The sequence below is a fragment of the Carassius gibelio genome, chromosome B5 (assembly GCF_023724105.1).
Source record: "Carassius gibelio isolate Cgi1373 ecotype wild population from Czech Republic chromosome B5, carGib1.2-hapl.c, whole genome shotgun sequence".
Taxonomy (NCBI): domain Eukaryota; kingdom Metazoa; phylum Chordata; class Actinopteri; order Cypriniformes; family Cyprinidae; genus Carassius; species Carassius gibelio.
The window spans coordinates 42,058,943-42,074,888 of record NC_068400.1 but is presented as its reverse complement, the minus strand read 5'-3'; the positions used below and the strand labels follow the sequence as shown (position 1 = coordinate 42,074,888).

Genomic DNA, 15,946 nt, shown 5'->3' with positions numbered 1-15,946 from the left:
TTATTCATTGTAATACTAAGAAAAAACGGCTCTTTTAATCGATTTTTACAGAATTATTATTTGTGGACCCAAAATTGTTCTTCTGTGGCTTTCTTTTGAAGAGTGTAAGGACGTTCCTGAAACTCTTAAATTTTTATGTTATTTTGTCTGTATTGTTCAATAGCTTGAGAAAATGTTATGCCCAGCAGAAGACTCTTCTTATAGTGGGGAAAGGCGTATTATCTTTAAATGCTCTCTCTGGAGTCCCTTCCTGATTTATAGAGACACACATGTAAATATAGATTAAAAAGAAAAAAACAACTGGACCTGAAAAAAAAAAAAAAAAAAAAAAAAAGATTCACTTGACTCGTTCTTCGGAGTCACTTAATGAATCGTTTAAACTAAGTGATTCAAAAGAACCGAGTCACCTGGATGAATCAAAATCCAATCCACTAGAATGGAGAGGGTCAGGAAGATCGGTGGGTGGGGTTAACCCTTTGTGGAAAAAATTTAAGGAATCACGTGTTCCGAGATCAAAGGAGAGCCGCTTTGTACAGAGAGCGCGAGCAATGCGATAGTCCAGGCTGCAATGCTGGAATAAGCCACGACATTCTTCCCAAGGACAAACTTTTCTTTTTAATGATCGCTATTCTCACGTCGTACCATCCATTGCGGTTTTATTTTTCTTTTCCATGTTGTTTGTATGTTTGGGAGGACGCGCTCTCCTCTCAAATGTGATTCTGAATCGACACTTTTTTGAAGACCCTTGGAAATTATGTTCCGATCGGCGCTGATCCAACCGGCAAGAGGATGATTTCACCGAGGAGCGGGTTCGGTCGTGGTGCTGATTCGGTGCTCTTGGTGTTGTTTGGGGTCTTGGGAAGCGTCCTAGCCAAGGATACTGCCTTTGTGGAAGTTGTGCTTTTTGAGTCGAGCCCAAATGGTGATTATACGACTTATACGACAGGTCTGCAAGGGCGCTTCTCCAGAGCCGGGGCCACTATCAGCGCAGAGGGCGATATCGTGCAAGTATGTTCCCGTCTCTATCGGTGCAGTTGCATTGGGATTTGACGCTTTCTGTGCGCTGCATTCGCTCTCCGCAACTTTGTTTTCTCTCTTTGTTTTTCAATGCACTTCACTGCGCGAGGATGATGTTACAATACGCGCTCGCAAAATGGCCCCTTGCCTCTTGTCAAAACATGCAAACGTAGTCTACTTGCAACAAAGTTGCATGGATGCACAGCTTGCATGAATGATGTTGTGTGCTGCAGAAGCGCGATGGGAACGTGCAGAAACAAACAAACACGGGGTTAACTTCGTAAACGTGTCAAATGTTATCAGTTTTAATATCTGCATTTTCCAGATATTTTGCAATCAATTGAAACTTGGAAGGTTTAAGGATTTATGAATGAATAAAAGTTTCAAAGTTATAAAAAACGTGTTTTTTCCTGCTTATCTCTTAAATATGTGCTTACAAGAATGTAAATAAACAAATAAAAGGTATGCAGTAAGCACACATGGCTGGAGAAGTCTAAAACTTATGTTAATTTCCATAGTAAATATAAAATGTTTCTAGTGGTGCTACTACAAGAATCAAGTAGAAATCAGTGCATGACCTGAGGTTACTCTTATTAATAATACTAATGGTATTGTTTAAATATGCCACTTGTCATAAATGTCCTGTATGTTTTAAAGTTGATTGAAGGTCCAGATGCCCACTCTGCTTAAATCTCATCTTCACAGGGATTTGTGCAATTTGAGAAATCATTCCTGAACCATCACACCTATGTGTGATTTCTTGCTCTTATTGCACACACGCGGTTTTGCAATTCTTCTAAAGAGCGCCCTTTTCATGATTTGTTGAAAGTTTGTCATTCTTCCCCTCCTCTTGTGAAAACAGAGAACAGGCATCAAAGAGCGAGACGTTATTGAAAGCTCCGCCAAGAGGAATCATCTGTCCCTTAAACACTGCTGGCTGAAGTGCACAGTGGGAACGTATGGTGACTGTGTCTGTAATGAGAAAGGGATGTGATGATGCAGATCAAAGCTAGAGTCTGATGCGTGCATGCAAATGCCTTTTGATGAATGCAAACATGTATTTTGAGTCAAATGTTTTGGTTAAGCATCCAGTAGTCCATGGCTACTATTGCTGTGCTTTTCTTATTCAGTCCTCCTTGTGGTTTTAGAGCAGAAAAATGAAAAGTACAGGCTTTTTTAATCCAGCGTAGTGTTTGTGTTTACAGTTGTGCTCTTAGTAATATCAGAACGTTCCCATGCATGTAGCCAGGATCACATTCTTCAAAATGGCAAGTGGTGATCAGTATTTTTCGGTGATGGCAGAGGAGCTTGCTTCCTCTGTAGTGGGGTGAAATGAGAGATTTAGTGGTTTAGATCTTTAGACTGACCGTGCATCCGTTTAGCACGGGCCATTTGGCTGTAGATGACAGACCTCAGCTCCACATTAAGATTTTGAGCTAGACCTGGTTTAGATTTTTTGGCAGAGGCCAAGTTAGAGTTCCTGCTGGAATATTCAACATTGTGTGCTTGATGTTTTTGATCCTTTGCTTCGCTGTTCGTTCTCTCTCATTTTCTAAGCATGCTCTGCAATGTTTCTCTCACAGTGTTTTTCTCAGAAATGACATTATTTCAGCTCATTTTCTCAGCAGTGTCATGCTTTCATTTTGGCTTCGGATGGTGTTGAGATGTGAAGCCGGTTGAATACGAACCATAGGAGGAAGAAGACTGAAATGTTTATTTGACTTCTGAAGAGAATAAGTAATTGGTTGCATAATAGTTGTGGAATTCTTGTTGTGCATTCTTTTTTTGTGCTTATTTGTCCAAATGGATTTTAAACATGGCAGTTTTCCTGCAAAATACAGATGCTGTTTGCAATTCTCGTTTGGGCCGTGCATGTTTTTTTATTGATCCCTGGTACATCCTTCTCAGTTTTCCCTCGAGTGGAAAAAGGATAGCCTGGAGTACCATCAGGGCCAAAGCAAACAAATTAATTTAATTTGCTACATACTCTACCTTATGGGGCAGGAAGCAAAGTGACTTTTCTTGGCTAATACACAAAACCAATGTTCCTCTTGGCTAGAACCTCCATTGCCTCAATTTGGTCTTCTCTTTGCATGAAAATCAGTGTCTTTTTGAATAATTCTACACACTGTAGTTGTGGTTTCTCTTGGAAAGGTCATGCTGATTGTTTTTTTGAATATAGTGTTACATTCCTGCTGCCAGTTCTTGGCCTTTTCTCCAGTGGAGACAGTGAGCTGTTGGTTTTTACATACGTTTATTATAGAAATCGAAGTGCTTTGATTATTTTGGCTGAAAGGTTACAGTATTTACCTCAAATCCAGCTTCTTGTTTGGACTACTGATTTTGGCTGACTTACTGCTACACTTAATTGGCTGAAATATTGTGTTTGTAAAATGCTAAGTCTTGTGATTGCAGGTTGTGTTCAAGTTTAGGCCGGGATCATTGCATGTTGAAAAAATGAAGGTTTCTTTAATGTTTTGATAGCTTTGATCTTTTTCTAGTTTACTGGCTTCCAATGCACTTTGTCCTTGATTTTGACTTTATTACACAGAAATGACAACTTCTAAACGTTTTAAGGATTTTAAACTGTGTGTTATATGAATGATTGTTAAATTTTCTGTGTGCATGTATTTCACCCCCAGCATCAGTTGATTTTTTTTTATGAGTCAAATGAAAACATTGAATGGTGCTATTTCTACTTGAGCCTTAGTAAAACAAATCCTAATGTGTATGTGTCCCTTTAGCACAAAATCGGTCTTAACCCCCTTGTATGGGTCAACATTATCAATTTTTCTTTTATGCCAAAAATCATTAGGATATTAAGTAAAGAACATGTTCCATGAAGATATTTTGTAAATGTCCTACTCTAAATGCATCAAAACTTAAGTCTTGATTAGTAATATGCATTGCTAAGAACTTAATTTGGACAACTTTAAAGATGATTTCCTCTATTTAGAATTTTTTGCTCCCTCAAATTCTAGATTTTCAAATAGTTGCATCTCAGACAAATATTGTCCTCCTAACAAACCACACATCAATGGAGAGGTGATTTATTCAGCTTTCAGATGATGCATAAATCTCAGTTTCAGAAAAATGTAAACTTAAGACTGGTTTTGTGCTCCAGGGTCTCACAAAGTTGCCCCTTTCTTTCGTTTTTCTTTCTTTCATGACTGTTCTCTGCATGACACCAGACGAGTTTAGATTTATCTCTCATCTACCATCATAACTAAGAGCGTGATTGTGTGAAGTTCATGACCGTTACTGCTGAAAGTCCCTTATATAAACAGAAGGGAAATGAAATGATCTGTGTGAGTGCTGGCTGTGCAGGTGATGACATGTTGTCAGAATGATGTCTCCTCATTCTCTCAGACAGAAGCGTAGTGTCATATCCACTCACGACTGAGCTAAAACACCTTGATGGATGACTCTCCTTATCACCTCCTGCAGCAGAAGCAGCGCTTCAGTCTGGTGCTGTCAGACACTGGATGTGGGAATCTGGGAAAGTGACCGTATTCTCACCTGTCTGTGGCGGCTGCAGGTGGGAGTGAAATAGAAATGCATTGGAATTGGAAAATGACTGGTGTTTGTTTTAAGGTGGAATGTGTGTCTTTGCTTGTCGTGTTCTGTGGTGTCTTGCTTTTTGTTGTACTGCAGTGCCTTCAAGTGCTGATTTTAGAACAGAGAAACGGGTGATTGATTTTGATCCGCATGAACATACCATTTATTATTATTGCCATCCCAGCAAGTTTTTCTGTTTCTCTCAAAGATATAGTTCCCCCTATCAATGGAAAATCTGTGGTTATTTAATCACCATCGTTCTATTTCTAATCCATGTTATATTTCTTCTTTCTGTGGAACTTCTAGGTATAATTCCTGAAGATCTAATTCTGGTCACTCTTGTCCAATCTTGCTACATTTAAACGGAACTGAGACTTTGAAACTTTAAAAATGTCATAAAATTGGTCCCTACGACTTGCAAAAATCACCCCAAAAATGTATCCATTGTTTTCCGCAGAAAAAAAAAACGATCTAGAATATCACAAGAAGGACCCTATGAAATCTTTTCCAAATTTCTTTTTGCGTTAAATTCTTTTGGATTCAGTTTTTTTTTTCAGTATGATTTTTAAAACCGTTTTAATCTTAAAAAACAAAAACCTCAAATGAATTGTAATCATGAAATGTACACAATTTAACAGCAATATATTGAAATTTGAACATTTAATTTTTAAAACATTTAGCATTTAAGGCCCTGTGGAATGCATTTTCCGAATCAGTTTTATTTCAAACCAAATTCTGTTTTAAAAATAATCAATCAGTAGTAGTAGTAGTAGTACATAAAGTAGTAGTAGTAGTAGTATCATTACATTTAATTATATATTTCTGTCAAAGTTTCTTCAAGTTAAACTTTTATTTTGACAGTTTGTTGACTGGGAAGACCTTTAGGTTTCTGTTTGTATATGATAGTTTTTCTCAAAATAAAAGGTCAAATGCTCATGAAGTGACTATCAGAGCAGTTGTAGAGATCATGTTCATGTGTTCATGTTCTCATATATTGAGGCAGCAGAGGCTGAAAACACACGTGTGTTTAGCATGTGTGTATTAACAAAACGGTGCGTCTGTGCCATTCATTCACACAGAGATGTGCAGAACATGCAGGATTCATATATATATATATATTTCAATAAATCTTCAAATTTAAATTGATATTTTGCAGCTTAATATTCACAGATATTACTTCAATCGTGTTTTTATTTAAGCCTACCAGTGGTTGGCCGATATATCGGCCGATATTTGGCACTTTTTAAATATCGCCATTGGCCGATAAGTTTTTCTGCTAAGTTTGATGATGGACTTTTATTTTGATGACGCTGAGAAAGTGCTCACACTCTCTCTATTGTTTACAGTTCGGTCTAATACAGATCGAAGTCTGTCTAATAATCAGAATGGGTAAACAAAGGAATTAATGTATAGATAAAGTATTATAATGATTGCTTTTATATTATTAGTAATAGAAAGGCTAACATTATAGTAGCCTACTTTCTCGTTTGCTATCAGCGTTAAGCAAATAAGCATTTATTTGCAATGCTTTTCAAGATATCGGCATCAGCATCGGCATCGGCTGTCAAAAAAACAAAAAAAAAAACAGTATCGGTTGACCGCTAAAGTGTACCAACCTACTTTTGATTAATGCATCCAGAATTTGGCAAAGTTCGCGGATATCATATGCAGTATTTTATCTCTCTGAGAGCCCACTGAATGGTAAGATTGTCACTGAATAAACAACTACTATTCCTTTAACAGACCACCAGGCGACTTTCCTTGCATGCGGAGTTGAGAATTTGAGGTCTGGGTTCATTCCTAGATGCATAAACTGCACTTTAGGACTATTATGTTTTTTTTTTTCATTTTATCTTACAAAATCGGAGTCTACACACGATCTGTGGTGTGATTGATACAGCATCATTGCTCAAAGCTCGCTGTAGCTGTGCGCTTAAATTAGGAGCATAATGAGAGCTTGGTTTGGCCGAAAGAGTCTGCATGCTTTTCCCACAGACTGAAACCATGGGAGTCCAGAACGGCCCTCCACGAGACAGCGGGAACCCAAAAACACTGGCCCCTACCTGTCCACAGCAGCAGTAGCAATACTCAACAAACGTGGGTTTGAAAGGTTAAAAGTGCTGCACGACTACTTTTCCGTTTATTGGTTTTGTGGTGGCAGCTGTATTTTAAGACCTATCTACTCAAACCACTAACCCGTCGGCCTTTCAGAGCCTTGCCAAAGTCATTTGAGGCTGTTTTTTTTCTCCCTCTGTCGGAGTAGAAAAGATGAAACTGTTTTTGTCTACTTCTTTCTGCTTTTACCACTGTCTGCCTCACTCTGATGCTCTTTGATTAGTGTTTGTTTAGTTTTCTTCAGAAATGAGAGAGGGTTATGAAATGACAGTGCTCTGGGCGCACACAGAGGCTTAGGTACGCTTTGTTGTCATTCGGGAATGTGCTGACGAACGGCTGAAGTCCGAAACACAGAGCCATTGCTTCTTTCAGTCTCTGGTTTTGGGTCTTTTCCTCGTTCAGTGTCTGACTTTGTCTTTTCCTTGTCCTTGTATGCTACTCTACTTCTTTTTTCTTTGTGTTTTTCCCCTTCTGCTTAACCAGTTAGCTTAGACTTGAAAGCTTTCCTTAGCACTTGTTCTTACGTTTCCTTTCCTTTTCCCCTTCGCTTTCCAGGGACTCTTTACCGAGGGGTCTCAGAAGAGTCTCGGATCATGTCTCGAGGATGAGATTTAATTTCAGACTTTAGCTATCCACGATATGAAGTCAACCCTGCAGCTTAAAACCAGATTCAAATCTTTTCCATTATGACCTAGACTTGACTTGATTCAAGCTTTCGTTCAAGATTTCAAGTCAAGTCTAGGTCATGACGGAAAACCCTTGAATCAAGTCTTAATTTGCTGAGTTGAAAGTCATATTTTGGATTGATGATTTTAAGTTTTTTCTTGCGATTTGATAATTTACGGTTTTAAGTTTAAAAAGTTCTTCAGTGTTAAGAATGAATGACAGAATAACATTGTGAATGTGAATATGGTCGATTCTTATGAGATTTAGCAAATTATTATTATTTTAAGAAGGCAGTAGTTGAGTAGTTATGTTTTTCTCCTTCCCACACACATTACCATAAATTTATAATAATAATAATACTGACTATAAAAAATGTCTGCATTATTATTATTATTAGTAGTAGTAGTAGTAGTAGTAGTAGTATTAGTAGTAGTAGTAGTAGTAGTAGTAGTAGTAATATTAATATTTGGATTAATAATTTTAAATTAAAGAGTATTTTTGATGGATCATGTGACACTGATCTGAAAATTCAGTTTTCTATCACAGGAACAAATGTATATTTTATTAAATTTAGACTTTATAAATACTATTCATTTATATATATATATATATATATATATATGTATGTATGTATATGTATATAATATATAAATGTAATAATAGGTATTAAATATAATATTTAAATAATATTGAATTAAATATTAAATAAAATACAATTTTAATATATTTAAATAGAAGATTTTAACTGCAATGTTTTTTACTGTATTTTTGATCAAATAAATGCTGCCTTGGTGAGCACAAGAGACGTCTTTCAAAAACATGAAAGATTACAGACTCTGATATTGTAGAATATAATACTTTAATCAATGTCTTCTGTGTTTAATGGTTTGCAGACACTGAGTCAAAGCAGGAATGTCACTTGCCGAATGCACCAACAGTATATAACTCTTTTTATCTCCGTTTCCCTTACAGTTTTACCTTTTATTGGTGTATATCGCACATTGAGAAAAGTTGTCATCCTTAGTGCCATTAGTGTTGCTCACTGCTTTTTTGTTTGACCTCATTGGTATCTTCAGTAATAGTCTGAAGACTGTTCTCATTCTAGTCAAGCAAACGAGTGCTTCACTAATATTTAGCAAGTCATGAAATCCTCGAGTTTTAAGACCACGTCTCTGCTTATCATATATGTCACCTTCTTCTTGAGTTCAAGAACACAGGGTTCAAAGTATACCACAATACACCCCAGTCGAGAATTACATAAGAGGAAAGATTTCCACAGGAATATTACGCAGAGCGCTTATTTGTTTTCACCACAACCAAATATCATCATTTGTGACCCTGGACTAAAAAATATTAAGTGTCTTTAAGTGTCAATTTTTTGAAATTGGGATTTATGCATCATCTGAAAGCTGAATAAATCATCTCTCCATTGATGTCTGGTTTGTTAGGAGGACAATATTTGGCTGAGATGCAACTATATAAAAATCTGGAATCTGAGGGTGCAAAAATATCTAAATATTGAGAAAATCATCTTTAAAGTTGTCCGAATGAATTATTAGCAATGCATATTACTAATCAAAAATTAAGTTTTGACATATTTACAGTAGGAAGTTTACAAAGTATCTTTATTGAAAATTTTTGCCATAAAATAAAAATCTATAATTTTGAACCATGCAATGCATTGTTGGCTATTGCTACAAATATAAATGTTGTGCTCCAGGGTCACATTTGCTTATTTCTTGGCTTTGTGTATAATTCATTAACATAATGTTGTGAACTGGCTGTAATGCATCTAACTGATTTGTGGAGTTACAGGTAAGTTCTGCTTGTAACCCAGTTATGAAAATGCTTCTGTGTCTCTGTTATATAAAGTCAGTCCTCCTCTCTCTGTGATGGATCGTCGTTTCCGTCTTCTCCTTTGTTCACATGGCTTCTGTATAATTGCTCCCCTGTTGTTTCTAACATGGTCACCAGGTGTTCAGTTTGTCATAGACGAACGAATGTGCACCTCTCGTCCAAGGCGTTGATTCTCTGCGGTTTCTGAAATAGACTACAATTCCTGACAACCGTCTCCTGGCTGCCTTTCAATGAGATCTTCAGCGTTCCTTCGGGAAAGCGGCTTCCAGCTTTGAAAGATTGGGTTGTCTGGTCCAAGCGGTGGAGTTGTCTCTTTGCTTAATGTTTTCAACTTGTCTGTACTGTATAAAGGAGGTCGATTTATCTCTACTTGACCAGAATTCCCCCCTAACGTGTGTGTGTGTGTGAGACCTAGATTTGACACTTTATTGCTTTCGGATATACTCTTCTCATGTCCACATAATGGTAGACTATATTTTTGTTAGTTTTGTTTTGATTTAGTTTTATTTACTTTATTTATTTTATCATATTAATATAATATTATTAATATGCAATGTATTTTACCCTTCAATTAGTTAAAATATAAACTTTCGTTTTAGGTATTGTAATATTTTTATTTAATTTGATTTATTTAATTTATTTTTTTATTTTATTCTTTTTTTTATTATTATTATTATTTATTTATTTTTTTACTTGCCATAAATATACTAGTTATCTTTCACTACATATTAAAACAATATATATATTAAATAACTTTGGTAGTAGTAGCTGTTTTTATTTTTAATTTAATTTTATTCTTTTATTTATTTATTTTATTATTATTATTATTATTATTATTTTTATTTTTTTTGTAATTTCTCGCTTGCCATAAATATAATAGTTATCTATCACTACATATGAAAACAGACAGTCTGTAACTGTAATGTTGTATGTTATTAACACCAGGAAAGGTAAAAGTGTTATCGGCTGTGCTGCCGCAAGGCATTTTCATGTTGAGTTGAGATGAATTTCAACACCTTGTCTGTTTATGTGGTGTTTTTCACACGCATGCAGAGCTTTTCTCTGGATTTACTGCCTGCACCGAGGCCCTTCCCTCTCCTTTTACCTCATTACACATAACCCGTCAGACCTGAGAGAGAGAGAGAGAGCGAGAGAGAGGTGGCTCTGGAATCTGGTTCTGGGTTGAGCACAAATGTGCCGCCGGAGCTGATAGGATCAGATCAGATCAAAGGCCCCCAGCGGCTCTTCAAAGAGCTGAGAAATGCCTGACAGATAAAGCTGCACCACAAACGGCTGCTGATGTAATCTCAGGCCTGCAGCCATCCAGCCCTGCACAAATAAAGGTAGAGGTGTTCATGGACATGACGGCTTGCTTCTCTCAGTTTGTTTGCACACACTCTCACTCACAGATCACATACTGGAAGTTTGAAGCAGACCGAAGAACTTGAGTGTGGGGTTTTTATCAGATAGGGTTAATCCACTGGGCGTTCCTAATGTACACAGCAGGTGGAACAGTTGTAAAGTTTATACAGGAACGGCATTATTTTGTGTCTGTGTGTGTGTGCGCTGCTCTTTGAAGTGTGTGCATGCAAAACAGTGGCACTCCAGACGATGATAATATATTGACAGCTCCTGTGACCACAAACACGGCGTCACACAACGGCTTTCTGTGTCTTTAACTTGGGTCTCCTATTAAAAATAAATAAATAAATAAGGCTGCATTTATTTGATCAAAAATACAGGAAAAGCCATTACTCCATTCTTCAGTGTCACACAATCCTTCTATAAAATGTAATTTGTATTTTCTTTAAAAAATACATTAAATGAGAATCTTAATGTTTATTACAATATTGCAATGTTTAAAATAAAATGTATAGATTTTTTTACTGTTTTATTTAAATTATTGTTTTTACTAATTATTTATAAAAATATATTATGAAATAATTTTTAATCCAAACCATATCAAAATCATATTGATATAATAATATTAAAAAAATGTTATTCAAAATATAAACGTTCATTTTAAGTATAATATTCTAAGAATATAATGTTTGAAAAAATATATTTTTGTTTCTATTTAAAATGTTAAAAATTAAATGTTGATATTTAAATTTAAATATAATATTATTTTGAATCTTTAATCTATTTTGACCATTATACTATAGCAGTATTAGTATATTACACACCTGTCACTCAAATCTCTTACTGTCACTTTTGATCAATTCAAAATACCTTTTTTTTTTTTTTTTCTTAATTTAAAAGTAAATTAATAAATCTTACTGACCCCAACATTTGTATTTTCAGGCACTAATTAGTGTCTCATTATTTCAACTTTTTTTCTGATTTAATCTCTATACAGTTATTTTATTTCCTATAGAGGATTGTGACAACTAAATTAACTTTATAATCTTGAATTATAGCCATAAATGTATTCGTTATTGACCATATCATAAAAGTAATTATTGGTCAGAATTTAAATATTGGTGTATTGCTGCAAACTTCAAATGATTTGATATTACTCACAGAAATTTAAATATGTTTGGAATCACATGCTGGATGTGAAAACAGGTAAATAAGTATTATTTATTTATTTATTTATTTATTAAATTGTATTATTATTATTATTATTATTATTATTATTATTTAATTGAGTTTATTTTTTATTAAAATAAATGCATTTATTTTTTATTTAATTTAATTTGTTTATTTTTAATTAAATGTATTTATTGTAAATTGTATTTATTATTTTATTTAATTTATTTTTAGTTTAATTTAATAAATATACAAAAATATATATATTAATTTATTTTAGGACAACTCCCTTTGAATTAGCTTGACTCTCTTGGCCAAATACAAGCTATAGTTTTTGTGAACGCACCAATGTACGCTTTTGTGTTCTGATGCCTGGACTGTGACTTGTAGTTGATTAAATGTTTGATTTCTGTGGTCTCAGAAGTGCTAGGAAGGTTTGAAGTGACCATGCATGTTTAATACTCATTACTGCTTCTTTTGGAAGGATTTGAACCTCTATATTTTATTTATTAACACGTTTATTCTCTCTACAGACCTCGAGCACACATGAACCATAAGTATTCGGTGGAATAATATGAGGTTTCTTCATCTTCGTGTTTTGGTGTAATTTCAACCCAGCTTTGTCCTTTGAATGTTCTTGCTAATGCTAATGTGTCTGAGATAAGTTGCCTTTATTTATTTTCAGATGTTGTTCAAAGTCACCGTGGAACTCGTATGGAATATTGCAATGTTTATTATAATAAGCTTTAATCAAAAACATTAACTTCCGCTAACAACAACATTTTTTTCTCTGATGTCACGCAATTAGCAAACAAAAACAATCCAAAGATCCAATCAATTCCCAAAGGACAAAATCAAGTCCCATCCTACGTTTTTTTTTTTTTTTTTTTTTTCTCTGAAAGAGTGAAAGATTTATTATTGCAACAAAAATTATTAGTTAACCTTTTTTCTTAATTGAAATGAATATTAAATAAAATCTAAATATTAGATGAAAAACCTTAACGTAAATGAAAAATTGAAATGTCGCCTGTCATAAATTAAAGCACAAAAGCAATTTATCTATAAATAAATAAATTGTAATGTGGAATTTTTTAAATAAAATTAAACTAAATTAACACAAAAATTGAAACAAATAATAACTTAACAATTAATTATTTATTAATTAATAAATATAATGTAATAATTAATAAAACAAATAAATTTTTTGTGTGAAAACTATGAATATACAAATAATACTGAAAAAAACTGAAACTGAAAATATAAATAAATTAAAATTATAATAATAAAACCTAATTCAAAATATGAGTCAAAACTATATATATATATATATATATATATATATATATATATATATATATATATATATATATATATATATATATATATATATAAATTTTTATAATTTTTTTTTAAAGTATTTATATATATATATATATATATATATATATATATATATATATATATATATATATATATATATATATATTTTTATGTGTGTGTATGTGTGTGTTTTCACTGTAAGGTCCAGTAATGGCATTTAGATTGCATATTATGAGGTGCAAAAAAAAAAAAAACTTTTGCCATAAGATCTCAAACATATGAAAAATAAATAAATAAATAAATATATATATATATATATATATATATATATATATATGTATATGTGTATGTATGTATGTATGTATGTATGTATGTATGTATGTATGTATGTATGTATGTGTGTATGTATGTGTGTATGTGTGTGTGTGTATATATATGTATATGTAGATATATAACCTGAAAGCAGTTTTCACTGCAGAAGCAACACAGAAGCATTTCCACGGATCTTTATTCCTCGTTTGCATTGCCTTTTCACCCTTGCATTGTCTTTCTATCTCTGTGTTTTTCTCTGCATCTTTTGCTGTCCCTCTGATTAAGCAGCTTGGCATCCAACTCAACGTGTTGCTCATGACAGCTTGTATTTCCTCTTATCAGCCCTTCTGTTATCATAGCGTGGCACACAGGCCCAAGAGAGGCCTGCTCTGATGCTATCGCCAGCCAACCATCAGCACATCAAAGCGGCTGAGAGGGCTTCTCATGCCAAGCAGAGCGCTCACAGGATGAGCCAGAGCGCATGGTATGTGCCCCCCTCGGCATGAGCCTCTGATAAGATGAACAAGAGCCTGGCTTTGTGCGCTTTAGGCTTTTGCTTTTACTAGTACGTTAATAACCACACATGCATGTTGATTTCATCCACTAGAATCAATCAGGTATCCTAAACGAGTTTGTTTCCTCGTCAGAACGGGTTCGGAGATATCTAGAATTACATCAGTTGGATTGCAGTGAATGGGTGCCGTCAGAATGAGCGTTCAAACGGCTGATAAAAGCATCACCGTAATCCACACCACTCCAGTTCAGCGTCTTGTGGAAAAACTGCAAGTTTTTAACGTTCAACTAAAATACTCTGTCTGTAACAATGCTTTCTACAGTAAAGAGAAATGTGCAGAGTTTACGACTGCAAAAACAGTTCGAAACCATTATTGTTTGGACCGTGTGCGGTATTTTTGGCAAAGGGTTAAAGATGAAAAACTTTAATGATGGATTTGTTTCTTACAAACACAGCTTTCCATGTTAACTGAAGGAATGGAGTTGTGTGAATTAATAGTTGGATAATTATAATGTCTCTTTCTGACGGCACCCATTCACTCCATTGGTGAGCATGTGCTGTATTTTTCAAATCCGTTCTAATGAAGACCAAACTCATGTACGTTCCGGATGGCCTTGGCATTTTTGGGTGTGAGGTAATTCTATACATTTTTTTTTATTTCAAGTTACAAAAATTGTTTTTTAGTTAATTGTAATAACCCCGGACCAGGCTGATTGCACCACCTATCCCAGGAGAAAATGTGCAGAAGAAGAAAGGTCGATGAAGACGATGAAGGTGCCCGGGCCTCTAAAGAATATCAGGATGCCTGAGATGCCGAGGATGGTTGCTCCTCACTTCTTTCTTTGTTTGAGTATGAACCGAGTCTTCTGTACAGACGCTGATAGAGACGTGAGGCCAGAGAGGGATCCAGGATGATGGCGGTGACTACAATAGCTAGTCTGTTCTGTGGATAGCCGTCTGTGTTTTTATTTTCACACTCTGCGTGGCTCTGGAGCATCAGGTGTATTGCACCAATCATGAGCTCAGTAGATCATGTGAGTTACAGGTCAGGAGTATCTTAGTATTTTTCAATGTGTCTACAAAAGATCGAAGGTTTTGGATTATTTTAAGGTGCAATTTGCTGGTTTCCATCCGTTCTTTTTTATTTTTATGGATATTGCATTAAAAAAATTGAGGATGTGCACGTTTTTTTTTTTTTAACTAAACAAATTATCATATGCATGCACACAAATCTGAGAGAAATTCATGTTTGTTTGTGTGCATGCATCTGAACAAAATCTCAGATGCATGCACACAAATGTGAGAGAAATTCATGTTTGTTTGTGTGCATGCATCTGAGAATTTGTTCAGATGCATGCACACAAACATGAATTTCTCTCAGATTTGTGTGCATGCATCTGAGAATTTGTTCAGATGCATGCACACAAACAAACATGAATTTCTCTCACATTTGTGTGCATGATCTGCAACTTCAATTTCGGCTGCATATATAAAGAGTTTATTAGCAAAAACAGATTAATGTTGGACTGGTATCAAGCTTAAAAGACTACCTTTTCATTTAGCAACATTATTTTTACTTGTGCAAAAATTAGACATCTCGGATTTACATTGAACAGTGATATGATTTGACAATGCAGTAAACACAGCTTGTGAATCCTTTACTGCATTCTGTTAAATTATGAAGTACAGCGTGGTCCTTTCAGTTGAGCCTGGGGGCTAAACACTAACATCTGTCAGATATGATCATCATCAAAGCTGGAGAGAGGTTGACGGTCTGTAGATGTCAGGAGGTGCGTGTGAAAGTGACTGACAGATGGTTGGTTTCAGCTTCGAGTTGCCCTCTGGGTTTATTAAGGACTTCACATGTTTTCGTATGAATAAAATATGGATGTATGGAAGCATTTGTTATGATGGTACATAAGATGTGCTCATTTAGTAGCTTGTGCTTCCTTCTGGATGACTTGGTAAGATGTGGTAAAGCTATAGATCAGTAGTCACCTCTAGACACAGCAGTGATGGAGCGGCTCCAGGGTTCGTTAGATCATGAGTTCTTCT

The 15,946-nt window shown here is 34.8% G+C and overlaps 1 protein-coding gene across 1 annotated transcript in view; it reads left to right on the top strand.

Moving 5' to 3' along the window:
* The first annotated feature begins 379 nt into the window (after positions 1 to 379).
* Positions 380 to 15,946, top strand: part of LOC127958899 (E3 ubiquitin-protein ligase znrf3) — a 60,804-nt gene continuing 45,237 nt past the window's right edge. The window contains exon 1 of the mRNA XM_052557944.1: positions 380 to 1,008. Within this exon, the coding sequence (XP_052413904.1) occupies positions 790 to 1,008 (219 nt within the window). The 5' untranslated portion in view covers positions 380 to 789. The remainder of the gene's footprint in view (positions 1,009 to 15,946) is intronic.